Genomic DNA, 21677 nt, shown 5'->3' on the forward strand with positions numbered 1-21677 from the left:
GAGTTATCCTGGATGGTGGCGAGCTTCCTGAATCTTGAGCTGCACTCATGCAGACAAGTGGATGGTATTTAATTAAATTCCTGACATGTGTCTTGTCGATGGTGAAAATGTATTTGGAAGTCAGGAGGTGAGTTACTCTGCGCAGAGTTCCTGGCCTTCAATCTTCTCTAAAATCCACAGTAATGATATGTCTAGTCTGTTTCTGGCCAATGGTAGCATCGAAGGTGCTGATACTCAGGATTCAGGTGATGATAATCCCATTGAATGTAAAGGGAGAGTTGATTGTATTCATTCTTGGTGGAGATGGTCATCGCCTGGCACTTGTCAGCCTTCCTTGAATATTGTTCAAGCCTTGCTAAATATGGACAGGTCCTGCATTACGATCTTGTGGAGTCGAGAATGGTGCTGAACGTTGTACAGACATCAGCAAACATCTCCACTTCTGACTTTATGATGGATGAAATTTAATTGATGAAATAGCTGAAGATGGTTGGGACGAGGGCACTCTCCTGAGAACTTCCTGCTGTCATTTCCTGGAGTTGAGATGACCCTCTCTTCACACACTCCCAACAAACTGAGATATCTGGGAATTAAACCCCTATCAACTGCTTGGAAAGCAACTATGCTCACAATTATATCACTGGAATTGCATTTAGTGACTCCTGTGGTGTAGGTGCACCCACAGAGCTGTGAGAAAGCGAGTTCCAGGATTTTGACCCGGTCACTGTGAAGGAACGGTGCTATATTTCCAAGTCAGGATGGTGTGTATCTTGGAAGGGAACTTCCAGGTGATGATGTTTCCATTCATCTGCTGCCCTTGTCCTTCCAGGGATAGAAATCACAGACTGGGCAGTGCTGTGTAACGAGCCATGGTGAGTTGTTGCACTGCATCATGCAGATGGTCCAACAACCATAACTAACTTCCTTTGTGCTGGTGTTGCTCCAACCGGCAGATAGTTTTTTTTCTCTCATTTCCATTGACTTCAGTTTTTCTCTGGCTCCTTGTTGCTACATGTGGTCATATTCTGCCATGATGTCAAGGGCAGACACTCTCATCTCACATCCTGAGTTCAGCTCTGCTGTCCGTGTTTGCATCAAGGCTGTAATGAGGTAGGGGACTGAGTGACCCTGAGTAAGCACAAGCTCAGAGTCAGCGAGCAGGTCATTGCTCATTAAATGCTGCTTGATAGTCTCGATGACGCCTTCCTCTGTTGGTGATTGAGAGGAGACTGATGGGGTGGTAAATGGACAGATTGGATTTGTTCTTTCCTTTTTGTTTACGGTCATATCTGGGCAATTTCCCACTATTTTAGGTAAACATCAGTGTTGTAGCTCTACTGGAACAGCTTGGCGAGGAACAGAGCAGCTTCTGGAGCAGTAATCTTCAGTACAGTTACTGGAATATTGTCAAGATCTGTGGTCTTTGCAGTATCCATTACCTTTAGCTATTTCTTGACATGTGGAGTGAATCGAATGAGCTGATGAAATATCTGTGATGCTGGGGACCTCTGAACGGTTTAGCCACTGAAGTTGGTTACTAATATTTGAGCCATATCTTTTGCACTGATGTATTAGTCGTCTCCGTCATGAGGATGGGATATTTGTGGAGCCTCCTCCTTCTGTTGTTTCATCATCCACTACCATTCACAGCTAAATGTGGCAGGACTACAGAGCTTACATCTGAGCCGAGGAAACCAGAATTTCCTGAATGAGGAAACCTGCTGCTGGAAAATCTCCAGTCAAACTGTCAGTGATATGAAACCGGGTTTGCGGATAACCCTTTCCCTGGGCGGCACAGTAGCACAGTGGTTAGCACTGCTGCTTCACAGCTCCAGGGTCCCGGGTTCGATTCCCGGCTCGGGTCACTGTCTTTGCGGAGTTTGCACATTCTCCTCGTGTCTGCGTGGGTTTCCTCCGGGTGCTCCGGTTTCCTCCCACGGTCCAAAGATGTGCGGGATAGGTTGATTGGCCAGTTTAAAAATTGCCCCTGAGATGCGTAGATTAGAGGGATTAGCAGGTAAAATATGTGGGGGTAGGGCCTGGGTGGGATTGTGGTCGGTGCAGACTCGATGGGCCGAATGGCCTCCTTCTGCACTGTAGGGTTTCTATGATTCTATGATTCAATGTGAGGATCGACTGGAAGTAAGAACTCATGGTAATTCCCGGAGATAGAACACGAGCCAGACCTGCAGAAAATGTAGATCCTGTTTACTGTGGAATGTAGCGGGAGACACCCCTCCCCTATAAACTAATCAAATAGAAATATTTCAACTTTCTAATGGGAGAACAATCTTTCCTGGTTGTATCAAATCTCGGGGATGGATCTTAAAGCAACAGTAAGCACAGTTTCACACTTTAACTCACCCTGAGATATTATACAGATGATACAATGTCAATAGTTAAGAAGCACGGGGAATCCCGAGCGATCCACTCTCACAGCTTTATCATTTAACCCTCTATGAAATGTACAATTCTCATAAAATCCTGGATTTATGTAACAGCAGAAATGATTTGAATTTCCGGAAACGTAGCAGGGTCAGTGAGATTCAGGAGGGTAATTCTGATGATCAGGAAATGAGACCAGAATGTGGGACATGTTTAAACGTTACTTGCTTGTTCACAGGATGTGGGCATCGCCTCCACTAGGGGCCATTAGCAGTGGGAAATAAATGCTGGTCAAGCCAGCGACACCCATATCCCATGGACAATTAAACAAAATATACATTTTGAGAGGTGTAAAAGAGTTAATTGTTCATCATTTTTCAATGCTGACTATTGCCTTTTCCATTCAACAGAAAGGGTTTGATATTATCTAATTTAATATTGTCACATTTATTAGTGCCAAAGCATACCGTACATAGGGAAGGAAAGGAAAGAGTCCAGGATGCAGTGTTACAGTTACAGCTGGGGTGCAGAGAAAGATCAACTTGGATGAGATATAATATCATAACTTGAATCAGGTCACCACTCGTGCTAAGTTTCTGACACAAAAATAGATCCAGCTATTTTTCCTGCTGAACATTAATCTGAATTTAATGTGTTTCTCACTTTCTCCATTTAGTCTGTATCGCAATAAAGTGGGAGATTCAGGAGTGAAACTACTGTCTGCGGCTCTGAGGAATCCAGAATGTAAAATACGGAAACTGGAGTAAGTATCAGACTGTGTGAGATTGTCTTAATAATCAGTGGATGGTCTGACACTGTAAATTATTATCAGTGTCAGTAATCGTGTCATTAATAACCATTCCACATCATTCCTGTCAGTATTCGTGTTAAACATCACGGATTCGCTCTGATTCCTGAAATCTTTCTCTCTCTGATCTCCAGTTTGGAGAGTAACAGCCTCAGATATTCTCACCTCTGCTCTCAGTACAAACCAGTCAGTGATGTGTCTGAACCTGAGTTACAATAAACTGCGAGATTCAGGAGTGAAAGATTTAACTAATCATTTATAATTATTCTCAAATCCATTCATGAGAATAAAAAAGATGGACAAAACGATTAAATGTTTATAGAATTCCCAGATATGGCTGGTCACATGTTCAATTTAGTTTATTTTGTCATTCAGATTATAGATGTTTATGTCTGTCGGCTTCTCAGTTTAATTGAACATAGAAAACTGCTGTATATCGGTAAGGCAGATTACAAACTACATGGAATTCTGATGAGTTTTATCCCGAGGGATCCACTCTCAAATGTATGTTAAACGGAGCTTAAGGAGCATCTGAAAAGAGAATGCAGAGATGGAGGTGGGGAGGGTTATGAAGAGAATTCCAGAGCTTACAGCCCAGCAGTTCAAGGCACAGCTCAGCTGGCAATGGCAATAATCCAGTAAGAAGTTTAACAACACCAGGTTAAAGTCCAACAGGTTTATTTGTTAGCAAAAGCCACACAAGCTTTCGGAGCTCTAAGCCCCTTCTTCAGGTGAGTGGGAATTCTGTTCACAAACAGAGCTTATAAAGACACAGACTCAATTTACATGAATAATGGTTGGAATGCGAATACTTACAACTAATCAAGTCCTTAAGAGACGAAACAATGTGAGTGGAGAGAGCATCAAGACAGGCTAAAAAGATGTGTATTGTCTCCAGACAAGACAGCCAGTGAAACTCTGTAGGTCCACGCAACTGTGGGAGTTACAAATAGTGTGACATGAACCCAATATCCCGGTTGAGGCCGTCCTCGTGTGTGCGGAACTTGGCTATCAGTTTCTGCTCAGCGACTCTGCGCTGTCGTGTGTCGCGAAGGCCGCCTTGGAGAACGCTTACCCGAATATCAGAGGCCGAATAATGGCAATTCTTTAATGGCAATAATCACAGTGCAGAATAGTCTGAATGATGTCCCTATTAATAATGGACATTGTATATAAGAACACAAATAATGATACTAAATATACCATTGCTATCAGTATTCGTGTTATTAAAAACACTGTCCGCTATTAGTAGACACAAAATAAGCTTGGGAGCAAAGTTGGAGACCATGAAATAAAAGAGGCAAAGGCAGCCTGGATATGAAGTTATCTGAGTGACAGGAAACAGGCAGGAGAGGTGAACTGTACCTTTTCATTTATCGGAAGCTGACAGTGGCTTTCCCCAGCAACCAGTGCTGTGTTACTACGACTAATTTTCTTTACATGTACTCCCAAATTAGACTTGGGTTTATCTAAAGATGAGATGTGAAGCTCCAGCACACGGCCACCAGACCACAGAGAGGACGCAGCATATGATAGACCGAGCTCAATCATACCAAAACCAATGGATCAGATCAGAGATCTGCTGTCTTGCCATATCCAGTCATAAATAGTGTTAGACATGCCACAAAATGTTGGACATGCCGGTTACATTAGGCAACAAGGTGGCACAGTGGTCAGCACTGCTGCCTCACAGCGCCAGGGACCAGGGTTCAATTCCGGCCTTGGGTGACTTGATGTGTAGAGTTTGCACGTTCTCCCAGTGTCTGTGTGGGTTTCCTCTGGGTTCTCCAATTTTCTCCCACAGTCCAAAGATGTGCAGGTTCGGTTGATTGGCTATGCTAAGTTGTCCCTTGGTATCTCACGGTATGTAGGTTACGGGGATTAGTGGGCCATATATGTGGAGTTACAGAGATAGGGCCTGGATATGATATTCTTTCAAAGAATTGGTGAAGACTCGATGGACCAAAGGGCCTCCTTCTACACTGTGGGAATTCTATGATTCTATAAACATGCCACAAGAATTCCATCATTACTGATGAGGGAACCCAGAGCATCAGTGCCATCTTCAGCCAGAAGTGCTGAGTAGAATGATTAATCTCGGCCTCCTCCTGAGGTCCCCAACATTACAGATGACCATTTGATTCACTGCATGTGAGGTAAAGAAATGACTGAAGGCGCTGCGTGCTGCAAACTCTGTCAGCCTGGCTGTACCCCAGCAATGGTACTGAAGAATTGTGCTCCATAACTAGCCATTCCCCGAGCCAAGCTGTTCCAGTACAGCTACAACACTGGATCTACCGGACAATGTGGAAAAAAACAGGGCAAATCCAATCTGATGAATTGCTGCTCCATCAGTCTGCTCATGAGCATCAGAAAAGTGTCATCCTTCCAGTGCCTCATGAACATCACTGCAGGAGTTCCTGAGGGTGATGTCCGAATCCCAACCACCTTCAATTGCTTTATCAATGTCCTGCCTTCCATTATAATGTCAGAAGTGAGGATGCTCACTAATGATTGCACAATGCTCAGTACTGTTCACAATTCCTCAGAGACTGAAGCAGTCCATGTCCATAAACAGCAAGACCTGAACAAAACAGAAAATGGTGGAAAGGCTCAGCATGTCTGACAGCTTCTGTGGAGAGAGAACAGCTAACCCTTGGAATCTGGATGACTCTTCGACAGAGCTAGCGTCTTAAGCTCTGAAGAACTTTCAGGCTTAACCTAATAAATGGCAAGTAATGTTTCACTGCACAAATGCCAGGCAAAGACCATCTCCAACAGACGGGAATCTAACCATATTCCCTTTACATTGAATGGCAGCACCATCGCTGAATCCTCGACCATCAACATCCTGAGTGGTGGGGGCGCACTGGGACCATTGAACAGACACTGAACTGTAAACACTATGGCTCCAAGGGTAGATCACAGTCTGGGAATTCGGAGATGAGGAACTCGCCTCCTGTCTCCCAAATTTTTCCCACCATCTCCAAGGCACAAGTCAGCAGTGTGATGGAATCCGCTCATCTTGCTGGATTGTCTGCAGCTTCAAAAACACTGAAGAAGCTCATCCATGGAAAAGGAGCCCACTGGATCAGCTGGCCATTCACCAAACAAAACATTGACTGTCTCGACCACTGACGCACAGTGGCAGTATTTTACCAAATACAAGGTGGAATGTAACAGCTCACCAAGGTTCCTGAGCCAGCATAATCCAAACAGGCACTTTCCATCACCGAGATGGCCAAGGAGATCAGAAGGATGGGACACCAACCAGCTTCAGATTTCTTTCCAAACCACACACCATTCTGACTTGGAATATGTTGCTTTTTCATCACTGATGCGGGATCATAATCCCGGATGTCCCTTCCCGGCGGTTTTGTACCAGATGCTCTGCTGAATTTAAGAAGATGGCTCACCACCTCCTTCTTAAGGGCAATTGGGGATGGGCTGCAAGTGTTTGCATTGCCAGTGATACCATCATCCCTTGAAAGAATTAATAAAGACAAGCGCTACCCACTGTAGGGATGGGTAATTGTGCCTGTGTGTAACCCAAACACAGTCACGGAAGAGAGAAAAAACAGCTGCGACAGGACAAATAGTGTGACCATTGCACAGGCCAGAGGAATTCTAAAGATAGATCTGGTGGAACTATTTAATATACTCAGCGAGGGTCTCAAATGTCCAGGTGTTGTGCTGTGTTCCATACAACCTGGATCAAGAGTGGAGAAGCTTTGAACAAAGTGTGATGTAATACAATGTTGACCAGATGCTTCATGATGAGGAACCCCATGGACCACAGGCCAGGGACATGGGATATGTGTCCGGGAGGATGGAGATTCAGTAATGCAGACCTGTTTTCCAAGAACCTTAACTCACACAGCCATTCAGTGTAATAAATCTTCACCATCTCCAGCACTGTTGCTGTTTCTGTGAATGTTTTATAATTTCCCTGGAGCCGTCACGACATGAAACAAAGGTATTGGAATTGTATTGACCTGATTCAGTGCTGTATTTCCCATCTCACATTCCCAGTGAACTGTTAAAGACCCAGTAATATGGTGAAGCATTTTTTTAGTGGTGCTCCATCTCTGAATTTACTCAAAATACAGACATAACAAAGTGACCAGTAATAACAAAGTATAATCCTGTGAAACCCAAGGAAGCAACCCCACCATGACAACCACCGCCATCCCCGCACTTTCCGCTGAGCTGCAGGCAGCATCTTACCTCTCTCCTCTCCTCTGGGAATTTCGATGACCGTGGCCTTTGTCCTCGGATTTCCTGAGTCCTGGAAGGATCCGGCCAACTGCGGGTCCTCTGCACAGATGCTGGAGTTGTCTCTGTCATCATAGCTTCGTGAGGTGCTTGTGTCACAGTCGGAGCAGAAGGGGACCCACTGCCCACACCAGGGGCATCCTGAGAGGAGCTCCCAAATGCTGCAGGCAGCCGCTCCTCTATCCATTCAGGGCAAACTGAACCCTCCCTGCTCAGCTGGGGAGGTCCTGACAGTTACTCCAGACACATTTTCCCACCCCTCCCACAGCCCGTGTTCCACAGAGCTCATGGAGGTGGTGAGAACATGCAGGCTCATGTGTATTTCCTGTGGGTGATGGGCTGGATGTGACTCTCCATGAAGGTCACCAATCTCTCTTTGGAGGATGCTATTTGTGCTCAGACCTGAGACATGGTAACACTGCTGGCCTGGATTGATTCCTCCATCCTTTGTGTATGGATACACACAGCCTTTGGAAACTCCACCAAATGTTAAAGTATCCTACGCTGCAGCTCCAGTATCTGCTGCATTGTTAAAGACTCCAGTCACATTTCATCTTCCTGAAGCTGACAATGACCTGTCCTCTCGAGAGTGTGAGTGAACTCAGCTATTCCTGCCTCCATCAGGTGCTCGGGTTTGTGTGTGCTCTCCTGTGCTGCCAGATTGTAACCCCTTTGCTAATCGTGAGAGACATTATCTGCTCTGGCGGACGTTATAGAGTATAATGTGACAATCCATCCTCTGACCCCCTCCCGATCTTCAGAGCTACACGCCTGTCTCCCGCTCACCGCAGCTGTTGATTTGTGAGAGAGTGAAGAATGTTAGAGGGTAATGCACATTCCAACATGTCCTGCAGACTGTTCCTAAGCCAGAGCTCCATGTGACCAATGGAAGACACACAAGCACCAGGTTTTGGACTCAGAAGCAGAGCCTCTCCTGTGCCCATCCATTCACTCACTCACTCTCTCTGGATCCACAACCCATCTCACCATCAGCGATTGCCCACCCAGCCTCCAGGTCTCCCAGCTCCAGCACTGCATCTTCCATTGGAATAAGGATGACACAATCCAGACACTGTCACTCTTGGCTCCTTCTCTAAAGCTGTGTGCCCTCTTCTACAAGAACATAAATTTCCCTTGTTACTCACCCATCAAAGACACAAACAAACCTGACGCTAATTTAGACTGCCCATCATGGGACCACCAGGATGGTCACTCAGTGTCGGCAGTGCAGCAGCCATCTCTGACTGACTCTTTACTCAGAGAGCGGTTGGGGTGTGGAATGGACTGCCTGCTGTCACAGTGAAGTCGGACACTTTAGGAACTTTCAAGCGGTTATTGGATAGGCAGGTGGAGCACACTAGAATGATAGGGAGTGGGATAGCTTCATCTTGGTTTTGGACAAAGCTCGGCACAACATCATGGGCGGCACGGTAGCACAGTGGTTAGCACTGCTGCTTCACAGCTCCAGGGTCCTGGGTTCGATTTCCGGCTCGGGTCACTGTCTGTGTGGAGTTTGCACATTCTCCTCGTGTCTGCGTGGGTTTCCTCCGGGTGCTCCGGTTTCCTCCCACAGTCCAAAGATGTGCGGGTTAGGTTGATTGGCCAGGTTCAAAATTGTCCCTGAGATGTGTAGTTAGAGGGATTAGCGGGTAAATATGTGAGGGTAGGGCCTGGGTGGGATTGTGGTCGGTGCAGACTCGATGGGCCGAATGGCCTCCTTCTGCACTGTAGGGTTTCTATGAAGGGTCTGTACTGTGCTGTACTGTTCTATGTCCTATGTTCCATGTAACCCTTCACAGAGAGGCTGACATGTTCCTGAAGATTGATGCTGCTGTCTGGACATTGCCAGTGTCTGGGTGGAGATGGTCTTTCCACAATTTCTCTTTCATCCTTATTCACATATCAGCCTGTAGGCTTAACGCTCACCTTGTCAGAACATATCAGATTATTCATCTTTTGCCTCATTGCAGCCACTGCTCAGACCCTTGGCAGTGTCTATCCAGACTTGCTTGGGTTGATGTGACAGGTCTCCTTCTCCAGTCCTGAGGGAACAGAAATTTCCTCCAAACCGAAATAGCCTTGAGAATTTCCAGGGTAGTGTCAGTGAATTGGGTTTAATCTGCCTTCTGCCATTTCAGCCCTTTGTTCATTAACCAGGGCTCCCTCACTGCTCCCTTCAGAGCCTTTAAAAGTGCTGCTGGCTGCCTTTAAATCTGGTGCCAGCATTGCCAGAATTGTGCTGTCCCCTGAAGCCAGTGGTTAAGCTCTGGAATGCACAGGGATTTGGGGGAAGGTGGGGGATGACACTTAGTGAATTGCTCATTCGGAGAGTCAGTGCAGACACGATGGGCCGAGTGGCCTCCTTCTGCTCTCTAACAATACTGTGATTCTGCCTGTGCTGCCTGAGTGCACGGATTTCCCGAACCTGTCAGACATTTACTGTGCCCGTTCTGGCTCTGTGTGGAGTTGGTTAGTTCAGTTGGTTCGGTGTCTCCAGCGTGATGTAGAATGACGCTGTTGTTGAGGGTTTGGTCCTCGTACTGGCTGTGGGGTTAATGGAGTCCCAACTCTTCCCATATCCCCACGTTTACTAAGTTGTATCCCTGAAGCGACATGTACCAAATTGTGTCTCTTTCTATTGGAGAGATTTCATTGGGGAATGTGGCTACTAACACTGTCCACACTGCAACATCACCAACTTCCAGTTGAAATATCGATAACATTTTCAACCACTGTCTCCACAGAATTGTTATGGAGCACAATGAGGCAATTTGGCCCATCGTGTCTGCACTAGCTCACCAAATTGACATTCGAAATTCGTGTCATTCTCCAGCCTTTTTGTCGTATCCATTTTCGTAGCTCATTGCCTATCTTCAAAAAATCATCTAATTCCTTTTTGACTGCTTCGATGCAGCCGACCTCCACCACACTTCCCGGCTGTGAATTCCAGACCCGAACCACTGGCAGTGTGAGAAAGGTTTCTGTCGCATCATTTTCAACCCCACCACACACTCCATTCCTGAGCCCCAGTTACAATACTCACTGTCTCCATCTCCTGGTGTCCCTGTCTAACTGCACTCAGTTACCCCCTCACTGTCTCCATCTCCTGGTGTCTCTGTCTAACTGCACTCAGTTACCCCCTCACTGTCTCCATCTCCTGGTGTCTCTGTCTAACTGCACTCAGTTAGAATACTCACTGTCTCCATCTCCTGGTGTCTCTGTCTAACTGCACTCAGTTACCCCCCTCACTGTCTCCATCTCCTGGTGTCTGTCGAACTGCACTCAGTTAGAATACTCACTGTCTCCATCTCCTGGTGTCCCTGTCTAACTGCACTCAGTTAGAATACTCACTGTCTCCATCTCCTGGTGTCTCTGTCTAACTGCACTCAGTTAGAATACTCACTGTCTCCATCTCCTGGTGTCTCTGTCTAACTGCACTCAGTTAGAATACTCACTGTCTCCATCTCCTGGTGTCTCTGTCTAACTGCACTCAGTTAGAATACTCACTGTCTCCATCTCCTGGTGTCTCTGTCTAACTGCACTCAGTTAGAATACTCACTCTCTCCATCTCCTGGTGTCTCTGTCTAACTGCACTCAGTTAGAATACTCACTGTCTCCATCTCCTGGTGTCCCTGTTTAACTGCACTCAGTTAGAATACTCACTGTCTCCATCTCCTGGTGTCTCTATCTAACTGCACTCAGTTAGAATACTCATTGAAAGTCCCGCGCTGTACATTATTATTGTTAATGATCTTATTCTTAAAAACACTGTGGATTTACCCTGATTTCTGTTATTTTTCTCTCTCTGATCTCCAGTCTCTGTGGTAACGATCTCACCGATTCTTGTGCCGAGGACCTGGCCTCTGCTCTCAGTACAAACCGCTCACTGATAGATCTGAATCTGGGTGCCAATAAACTGGGAGATTCCGGAGTGAAACTGCTGTCTGTGGCTCTGAGGAATCCGGACTGTAAAATACAGGAACTGGAGTAAGTAGCAGACTGTGTGAGATTGTGTTTATAATAACTGAATATTCAACAATATAATTTCACCACTGGTATTTGTATAAAAAACACTGCCCATTACTATTGGCGTCAGTTATGAATAAGGAAAACTGCTTTTCCTCTGACTCCTGTTGCTTCTCTCTCTGATCCCTGAGCAATGGGATGTCAGTCCCACAGATCCTTATGTTGAGGGAGTGGGGGAATAATGTTATGGTTCACCCTCTGAGGTCCAGTCATTGGCAACTGCAAACTGTATTGAATTTCTACCTTCGGATGTGCTGAATCTCAGAATCCCCAACCTGATCCAGTCACATGACTTCATATTATAAGAGCCGACAGCTTTGACAAATCAACAGAAAAGGCAATGAGGGACAATTCGCCTGGGAGCAAAGGTCGCCAGTCACAAATCTGATAGGTTTGTGGTCACAGCACAGCTGAAGTAACGTATATAGTTTTGGTCACCTTATGAACGTATTTTATAAACATTTGAGAAAATGTTGGCTTGAGTCTTTCATGGCATGCCAGGCTTATCTTATGAAAAAATATAGAAATTATTCGTCCTATACTCACTGCAATTGGGACGAACCACGGCTGATCATGGTCGGCAGGGTGGTAGAGCTGTTAGCACTGCTGACTCAGAGCGCCAGAGACCCGTGTCAATTCCGGCCTTGGGTGACAGATTGTGTGGAGTTTGCATGTACTCTCCGTGTCTGCGCAGGTTTCCTTCAGTTACTCCAGTTTCCTCCCACATGCCAAAGATGTGCATGCTAGTTTGAGCGGCGATGGTAAATTGACACTTCATGTCAGGGGGATTTGCAGAGTTAATATGTAGGGTTACTGTTATAGGGCCTGGGCGGGATTGTTGTTAGTGAAGGATTGATGGGCCGAATGGCCCACAGCTTGTCTGGACTTGCAGAATCCCACTGGCTGTCCTGTCTGGAGACAATACGCATCTCTTTAACCTGTGCTTAATGCTCCCTCCACTCACACTGTTTGTACCTTTAAGACTTGATTATCTGTAAAGACTGCATTCCAGTCATTATTCTGTAAATTGAGTTTGTGTCTCTGTATGCACTGTTTGTGAGCATTTCTACACTCCACCTGACGAAGGGGCAGCGCTCCGAAAGCGAGTGGCATTTGCTACCAAATAAACCTGTTGGACTTTAACCTGGTGCTGTTAAACTTCTGACTGTTCCTAACCCAGAGCTCCATGTGACCCATGATGAACACACAAGCTCCAAGTTATGGACTCAGCAGCAGAGTCTCTTCTGTGCCCATCCATTCACTCACTCACTCTCTCTGGATCCACAACCCATCTCACCATCAGCGATTGCCCACCCAGCCTCCAGGTCTCCCAGCTCCAGCACTGCATCTTCCATTGGCATAAGGATGACACAATCCAGACACTGTCACTCTTGGCTCCTTCTCTGACGCTGTGTGCCCTCTTCTACAAGCACATAAATTTCCATTGATACTCACCCATCAAAGACACACACAAGCCTATGATGCTGCCAGACTGCCCATCATGGGACCACCAGGATGGTCACTCAGTGTCGGCAGTGCAGCAGTCATCTCTGACTGACCGGAATCGTTCACAGAGAGGCTGACATGTTCCTGAAGATTGATGCTGCTGTCTGGACATTGCCAGTGTCTGGGTGGAGATGGTCTTTCCACAATTTCTCTTTCATCCTTATTCACATATCAGCCTGTAAGTTTAACGCTCACCTTGTCAGAACATATCAGGTTATTGATCCTTTTGCCTCACTGCAGCCACGTGCTGCCTGCTCAGGCCCTCGGCAGTTTCTATCCAGACTTGTTTCGGGTGATGTGACAGGTCTCCTCCTCCACTCCTGAGGGAACAGAGCCTCCCTCCAAACCGATATAGCCTTGAGAATTTCCAGGGAAGTGTCAGCGAATTGGGTTTAATCTGCCTTCTGCCATTTCAGCTCTTTGTTCATTAACCAGGGCTCCCTCACTGCTCCCTTCAGAGCCTTTTAAAGCGCTGGTGGCTGCCTTTTAATCTGGGGCCAGCATTGCCTGAATGGGGCCTTCCCCTGCAGCCAGTGGTTAAGCTCTGGAATGCACAGGGTTTTGGGGGAAGGTGGGGGGATGACACTTAGTGAGTTGCTCATTCGGAGAGTCAGTGCAGACACAATGGGCCGAATGGCCTCCTCCTGCTCTGTAACAATTCTGTGATTCTGCCTGTGCTGCCTGAGTGCACGGATTTCCCGAACCTGTCAGATATTAATGTGCCTGTTTGGTTATATGTGGAGTTGGTTAGTTCATTTGGTTTGGTGTTTAGAGTGTGATGTAGAATGATGCTAAATCTGAGGGTTTGGTCCTCTTACCGGCTGTGGGGTTCATGGAATCCCATCTCCTCCCATTGCCGCACGTTTATTAAATTGTATCCCTGAAGCTACATGTAACAAATTGTCTCTCTCTCTATTGGAGAGAAACACAAAGAACAAAGAAAATTACAGCACAGGAACAGGCCCTTCGGCCCTCCAAGACTGCACCCACCATGCTGCCCGACTTAACTAATACCCCCTACCCTTCCGGGGACCATATCCCGCTATTCCCATCCTATTCATGTACTTGTCAAGACGCCCCTTAAACGTCACCACCATATCTGCTTCTACTACCTCCCCCAGCAACGAGTTCCAGGCGCCCACTACTCTGTGTAAAAAATCTGCCTCGTACATCTCCTTTAAACCTTGCCCCTCGCACCTTAAACCTGTGCCCCCCTAGCAATTGACTCTTCTACCCTGTGAAAAAGCTTCCGACTATCCACTCTGTCCATGCCTCTCATAATCTTGTTGACCTATATCAGGTCTCCCCTCAACCTCCGTCGCTCCAGTGAGAACAAACCAAGTTTCTCCAACCTCTCCTCATAGCTAATGCCCTCCAGACCAGGGGCAACATCCTGGTCAATCTTTTCGGTACCCTCTCCAAAGCCTCCACATCCTTCTGGTAGTGTGGCGACCAGAATTGAACACTATATTCGAAGTGCGGCCGAACGAAGGTTCTATAAAGCTGCAACATACTTGCCAATTTTTAAACTCAATGCCCCGGCCGATGAAGGCAAGCATGCCGTGTGCCTTCTTGACTACCTTCTCCACCTGCATTGCCACTTTCAGTGATCTGTGGACCTGGACACCCAGATCCCTTTGCCTATCAGTATTAACATTTTATTGAGGACTATGGCTGCTAACACTGTCCACACGGCAACATCACCACTTCCAGTTGAAATATCGATACATTTCCAACCATTATTTTCGCAGAATTCTTACGGTGCACAATGAGGCCATTTGGCCCATCGTGTCTGCACCAGCTCACCAAATTAGCATTAGGAATTTGAGTCATTCTCCAGCGTTTTTCTCGTATCCTCGCTCATTCTTTATATTCAAATAATCATCTCATTCCTTTTTGACTGCTTCGATGCAGCCGACCTCCACCACACTTCCCGGCTGTGAATTCCAGACCCGAACCACTGGCAGTGTGAGAAAGGTTTCTGTCGCATCATCTTCAACCCCACCACACACTCCATTCCTGAGCCACTGACCATCCCATGTCCCTCCCTGTGACTCAGGGTAAGGACATGGGAATCCTGTGCTCTTCCCTTTCACCATCATCCTTTTTGTCATTTAATCAGTCCGGTACTTCCATTTTGTTCTTTCCTTGTCACCCGCCCATCCCCAGCTCCCTGTCACTTAAAACAATTTAATTCACCGCTATTTCCAATTTCTAATTTTAGCTCATTGAACTGAAACTAAATCTGTTTCTATCTTCACAGATATTGCCTGACCTGATGAGAGTCTCCAACATATTCATTCATATTTCAGATTTACAGCATCAATAGAATTTTGCCTCCTGTATGAACTGATGTTGTGTTTCTTGAATGTCCCGCGCTGTACATTATTATTGTTAATGTTATTCTTAAAAACACTGTGGATTTACCCTGATTTCTGTTATTTTTCTCTCTCTGATCTCCAGTCTCTATGGTAACGCTCTCACTGATTCTTGTGCCGAGGACCTGGCCTCTGCTCTCAGTACGAACCGCTCGCTGGTCGATCTGGATCTGGGTGACAATAAACTGGGAGATTCCGGAGTGAAACTGCTGTCTGTGGCTCTGAGGAATCCGGACTGTAAAATACAGGAACTGCAGTAAGTAGCAGACTGTGTGAGATTGTGTTTATAATAACTGAATATTCAACAATACAATTTCACCACTGGTATTTATATACAAAACACTGCCCATTACGATTGGCGTCAGTTATGAATAAGGAAAACTGCTTTTCCTCTGACTCCTGTTGCTTCTCTCTCTGATCCCTGAGCAATGGGATGTCAGTCCCACAGATCCTTATGTTGAGGGAGTGGGGGAATAATGTTACGGTTCACCCTCTGAGGTCCTCTCCTCCTCCTCAGATGTGCACAGCTCTCCCCGGACACAGCATCCATTGATTAGTGAAAGGGGGGAGAGTGAATAGATGACAGTAAATGGAGGACAGGACATGGTGGTGGAGTCTCGCTGTTAGTAACAGATGTCAGTACAGTAGCGAGAGCTGAACTTAGTTCAAGATGCAGAATCAGTTTGGATAGAAATAAGATTTAACAAAGTTAAAAGATCACTTGTGGGAATCATTTATAGGCTCCTAACAACAGTCACAATCTCCGACACAGTACACAGGAAAAATAACGGGGCCTTGTAAAAACATATTGCAATAGCCACGGGTGATTTTAATCTTCATATACAAAGAAGAACAAAGAACCGCACAGCACAGTAACAGGCCCTTCAGCCCACCAAGCCTGTGGCGCCTCCTAACGCTTATTCAGACCCAGAACTTACTGCCAATTTGCAGTTTCTATTCCTCTGTTTGTCTTTTGTTCATGTGTCTACCAAGATGCACCTTGGACATTGGAAACGTGCCTGCTTCTGCCACCTCCATTGGCAGTGCCTTCCAGGCACCCACCACCCTCTGGGTGAAAACTTACCCCACACACCTCCCTCCAAACTTTGCCCCTCTCACCTTAATCCTGTGCCCTCTTGTAGTTGACCATTCCACCCTGGAGAAAAGTCTCTGACTATCCACCATATTGATGCTTCTCATAATTGTGGACACCTTCATCAGGTCACCCCTCAGCCTCCCTTTTTGTAGTGAAACAATCTGTGTTTATACAACGTCTCCTCATAACCTAACCGTCCTTGACCAGGCAACATTCTGGTAAACCTTCCTTGCACCCTCTCCAAAGCATCCACATCATTCTGGTCGTGTCGCGAACGGAACTGCAAGCAATATTCAAATGTGGCCAACTGAAGTTTCATACAGCTGCAACATAACTTGCCAACTTTTACACTCGATGCCCCGGTCGATGAAGACAAGCATGTTGTCTGCCTTCTTGACCACCTCATCCACCTGTGTTGCCACTTTCAGGGATCTGTAGACTTGTACACACAGATCCCTCTGTAGGTCAGTGCTCCTGTGGCTTCTTCCATTTACTGTATAAATCGCTCAGATTATCAAAAGTTGAAAAGAAGATTCGTTCACAGAATGTATTCAAGCAATTTCTTGGAGAAGCACGTTCCAGTGCCAATCACACAACAAGCTGTTTTAGACATGGTGATGTGCAAATGTGTGGCGTTTCCAACAAAAATAGATTCCTTTCATTTGAAAAACAGCAGCAGAAGTGTTCCAGCCGTTGCTAATTCAAGGAGTGTATTAGATTAAGTGAAGATGTGGCACCGGGGTTGGCACTGCTGCCTCACAGCGTCAGGGTCCCGGATTCATTCCAGCCTTGAGCGACTGTGTGTGGAGTTTTCACGTTCTCCCCGTGTCTGTGTGGGTTTCCTTCGGCTGTTCCTGTTTCCTCCCACAGTCCAAAAAAAATGTGTAGGTTAGGTGGATTGACCATGCTAAATTGCCCGTTAGTGTCCAAGATGTGTAGTTTAGGTGGATTAGCGGCGTAAATATGTGGGGTTACGGGAACCCGGGCAACTGCAGATCTATTAGTCTGACATTGATGGTATGGAAATCCTATAGTAATCTATAATAAAGGAAGTGATAACAGAACACTTCGATATTAATGGCAGGATTAGACAGGGCCTACATGGATTTATGAAAGGCTGGCACGGTGACACAGTGGTTAACATTGTTGCATCACAGCCAGGGGCCAGGGTTCAATTCCAGCCTTGGGTGACTGTGTGGAGTTTCTACATTCTCCCCGTGTCTGCCTGTGTTTCCTCTGGGTGCTCCGGTTTCCTCCCACACTCCCAAAGATATGGATGGTAGATGGAGTGGCCATCGTAAAATTGCCCTGAGTGTCCCAAGATGTGTAGTTTAGGTGGATTAGCCCGAATAAATTTGTGAGGTTATGGGGAGCGGACCTTGGTAAGTTACTCTGTCAGTGTGTCTCGATGGGCCGAATGACGATTCCTACACTAGGGATTCTATAGTTGCATGATTCACACACAAGAGGTTATTAAATAAAATTGGAGCATGTGGGATTGGGAGGAATAGACCAGCATGGACTGAGAACTGATCAATGGACAGAAACAAGGAGTTGGAATAAATGGGTTACTTTTGGGTTGACAGCCTCTAACTAGTGGAGTACGGCAGGGATCAGTGTTTGGGTCTCAGCTATTCAGAATCTACATCAATGACATGGATGTGGGGATCAAATATAATATTTCCAAATTTGCGAATAATGGAAAACGAGGTGAAAATCTGAATTGTGAGGAGGATGCAAAGATGTTTCAAGGGGATGTGGAGAGGCTCAGGGAGGCTCCACAACTGGAGTAATGTGTACAGTGTTGAGCTCTTTACTTAAAAAAGGATAGAATTGTATTGGAACCAGTTCAGAGAAAGTTCACTCGGCTGATTCCTGGGATGGAGAGGTTTATTTTACAAGGGAAATGTGAGCAGATTGGAGCAATATCTATGAAAGTTCAGAAGATTAAAAGGTGATCGCGTTGAGGGGATGAGACAGGGTGGTTGCTGAGAGGCTGTTTCTTCTTGTAAGAGAGACCAGAACAAGGGGACAGATTTTAAAATGTAATTGTCAGTCCCTTAAGACTGAGATGAGGAGAAATTTATTTTTTAGATGGTCGCTGGTCAGTGGAATTCTCTTCCCTGGAGACTCGTGGCGGCAGAGTCATTGAATATATTCAAGGCTGAGTTCAGAATGATTTTGGATTGAGAAGTGAATCACGGGTTACGGGGAAAAGAGTTGAGACTATAATTAGATCAGCCGTGATGGAGTATGCTCGAGGGGCTGAATGACCTTCTGCTGTTCCTAGGTATTTTGTTCTTATCCCAATACGTCCTTCAGACTGCTCTCTGTGACCAGTGATGGATAAACAAGCTCTATGTTTTGTCCTCACCAGACGCTCTCCTGTGCCCATTCATTAGGCCACCCACTCAACCCATCTCACCAGCAGTAATTACCCACTCTGCCCCCAGGCCTTCCTGATCCAGCACTTCATCTTCCATTGGTGTAAGGATGGCAAGACCTGGATGTCTCCACTCTTCTTCACTCATTCCCTGATGATGTTTGCTCTCTTTCCAAGCACATAAATTGTTACTCACTCATCAAACACATGCAGTAGCCCAGGGTTGTCCAACGTGTGGACCAAGGGGCGAATGTGACCCTCGAAGCCCCTCAATGCGGCCCCCGGAGCGAGTTTCCAGAATCTCAGTCACACAGTTCAGTTTGAATGGAAGAATCTGCATGGAGCTGCTCCTCCAATCACATCCCGTTTCTTTCCCATGTTTGCTGCTGACAGGTTTTTGAGCCAATCTGCAGCAAATGTGGGAGAGAAACAATTTGTGATTGATGAGGATTAAACTCTAATAATCATCTTTATTTATTACTCATTATTGTGCTCAGCAAGTTGTTTCTTTTCATATCTCAGTTCAGTTTTTAATTGAAATTTCTGCTGTGCCAAACTTTATCATTCTGAAATTTACTCATCGGCCGCTTGAGTGAGAAAAACATTGACGTGTGTTTGCCCAGTGAATATGTTGGTCAGCCCTGCTCGAGCCTATGCTGGTGGCAGCCTAACGGACATGTCTCTGACAGTCAATGCTGCTGCCTTTGCATTGTAAGAGTTTTAACAACACCAGGTTAAAGTCCAACAGGTTTATTTGGGAGCAAATACCATTAGCTTTCGGAGCGCTGCTCCTTCGTCAGATGGAGTGGAAATCTGCTCTCAAACAGGGCACAGAGACACAAAATCAAGTTACAGAATACTGATTAGAATGCGAATCCCTACAGCCAACCAGGTCTTAAAGAGACAGATAATGTGAGAGAAGGCAGCATTAAACACAGGTTACAGAGATGTGTATTGTCTCCAGACAGGACAGCCAGTGACATTCTGCAAGTCCTTTGCATTGCCACTGTCTGGGTGGAGATGTTCTTTCCACAATTTCCACCTCATCCTTATTCACATATCAGGCTGTGCTGCACTCACCGTGGCAGAACACATCAGGACATTGATCCTTTTCCACTCTGTAACCACGTGTCTGAAATCTGCTCACCTCCCAGCAATCTCCATCCAGACTGGCTTGTACCGATGGGATAATCTCCTCCCATTCTGAGGGAACAGGACCTCCCTCTGAGCCTGAGCAGCCGGGAGGAGCACCTCCAGGGAGGAATTAGCAATTGGCGGGGAGGGGGGGGGGGGTGGGGGGCAAGCCTTGCTCTGCTTTCTGACATTTCAGTCCTTCATTCAATAAGCAGAGCTCCCTCGCTGCTCCCTCCAGAGCTGCTGTTTGAAAGTCCTGCTGCCTTTGGAGATGGTGCCAGCATTGCCTGAACCGGGACTGCCCCCTGCCCAGGCTGCCTCAGTGGGCAGCTCCCCCTGCCTGCCAGCCGTTAATTGTCCCCCTCTGACAATATCACCGTCATAACTCTGCCTATCCTGCCCACACGGACACACCACCCATTTCCAATCCCCATGCTGGGACTTCAGAGCTTCTGGTAAAATCACAGCCATTATCTTCAACCTCACCACAAACTGCATTCCCAAACCATTGACCATCCCATGTCCCTCCCGAGCCACTCCGAGTAAGGACACGGGGATCCTGTGATTGTGGTCCTGTCCCATCATCACTTTTATCATTTAATCATTCCTGTAATTCCAGTTTGTCCTTTCTTTGTTTCTTCCCCAACCACCCACCGCTGTCACTTCAAACCTGTCAATTCACTGCCCGTTCCCAGTTCCAATGGAAGCTCAAACTTTACCCCTGTTTCTCTCTTCACATGTATTTAGCTAACCTGCTGAGCATTTCCAGTTTATTTATATTTCATTTTCAGCATTGAGTATTTCCTCATTCTACAGAAATGCAGGTTGTGTTTTTGGAATGTCTGATACAATACATTATTCTTGTTATTAACAGTATTATTTAAAACACTGGGGATTGAGCCTGATTCCTGTTATTCCTCTCTCTGGTCTCCAGTCTCGGACATAACGCTCTCACAGATTCTTGTGCTGAGGATCTCGCCTCCGCTCTCTGTACAAAACAGACACTGAGGATTCTGTACCTGGGATCAAACTCCTTCACAGATCAATCTGTCCCTGCTCTCCGCCGCCTCATACTGACCTGCAGCAGTCTGGAGGAGATCCGGTGAGTGTTTGTGTTAATTTTTAGGGTAACAATTAAAATATGAATGGATTTAAAATATAAATGGGCCTGAACCTTCCAAGCAGCAGCAATGGTAAGCAGATTGTCGGTATGTTTAAAAATTCTCCCAACCTGAAACTGCTGCATATTTCTCCCAGGATCTTCAGCACTGCGACCCTGGGAGCTCCATCAGAGCAGACAAGAGTCGGGGAAGAGACAGCACACACCCTATTTACAGCACAGTGACCCCGGGGAGCTCCAGCACAGCAGAGTAGAGTCGAGGAAGAGAGAGCACGCACCCTGTTTACAGCACAGTGACCCCGGGGAGCTCCATCAGAGCAGACTAGAGTCGAGGAAGAGAGAGCACATACCCTATTTACAGCACAGTGACCCTGGGGAGCTCCAGCAGAGCAGAGTTGGGGAAGAGAGAGCACACACCCTATTTACAGCAGAGTGACCCCGGGGAGCTCCATCACAGCAGAGTAGAGTTGGGGAAGAGAGAGCACACACCCTATTTACAGCACAGTGACTCCGGGGAACTCCATCAGAGCAGAGTAGAGTTGGGGAACAGAGAGCACACACCCTAT

At 46.4% G+C, this 21677-nt stretch overlaps 1 protein-coding gene across 1 annotated transcript in view; it reads left to right on the forward strand.

The window, feature by feature from the left end:
- Window positions 1–21677, forward strand: part of LOC144484295 (NACHT, LRR and PYD domains-containing protein 3-like) — a 138833-nt gene that overhangs the window by 110352 nt on the left and 6804 nt on the right. Inside the window, exons 19-22 of the mRNA XM_078202824.1 lie at window positions 3062–3148; window positions 11285–11455; window positions 15464–15634; window positions 20926–21093. Coding sequence (XP_078058950.1) covers window positions 3062–3148; window positions 11285–11455; window positions 15464–15634; window positions 20926–21093 — 597 coding nt within the window. The remainder of the gene's footprint in view (window positions 1–3061; window positions 3149–11284; window positions 11456–15463; window positions 15635–20925; window positions 21094–21677) is intronic.

The sequence above is a fragment of the Mustelus asterias genome, unplaced genomic scaffold, assembly GCF_964213995.1.
Source record: "Mustelus asterias unplaced genomic scaffold, sMusAst1.hap1.1 HAP1_SCAFFOLD_98, whole genome shotgun sequence".
Taxonomy (NCBI): domain Eukaryota; kingdom Metazoa; phylum Chordata; class Chondrichthyes; order Carcharhiniformes; family Triakidae; genus Mustelus; species Mustelus asterias.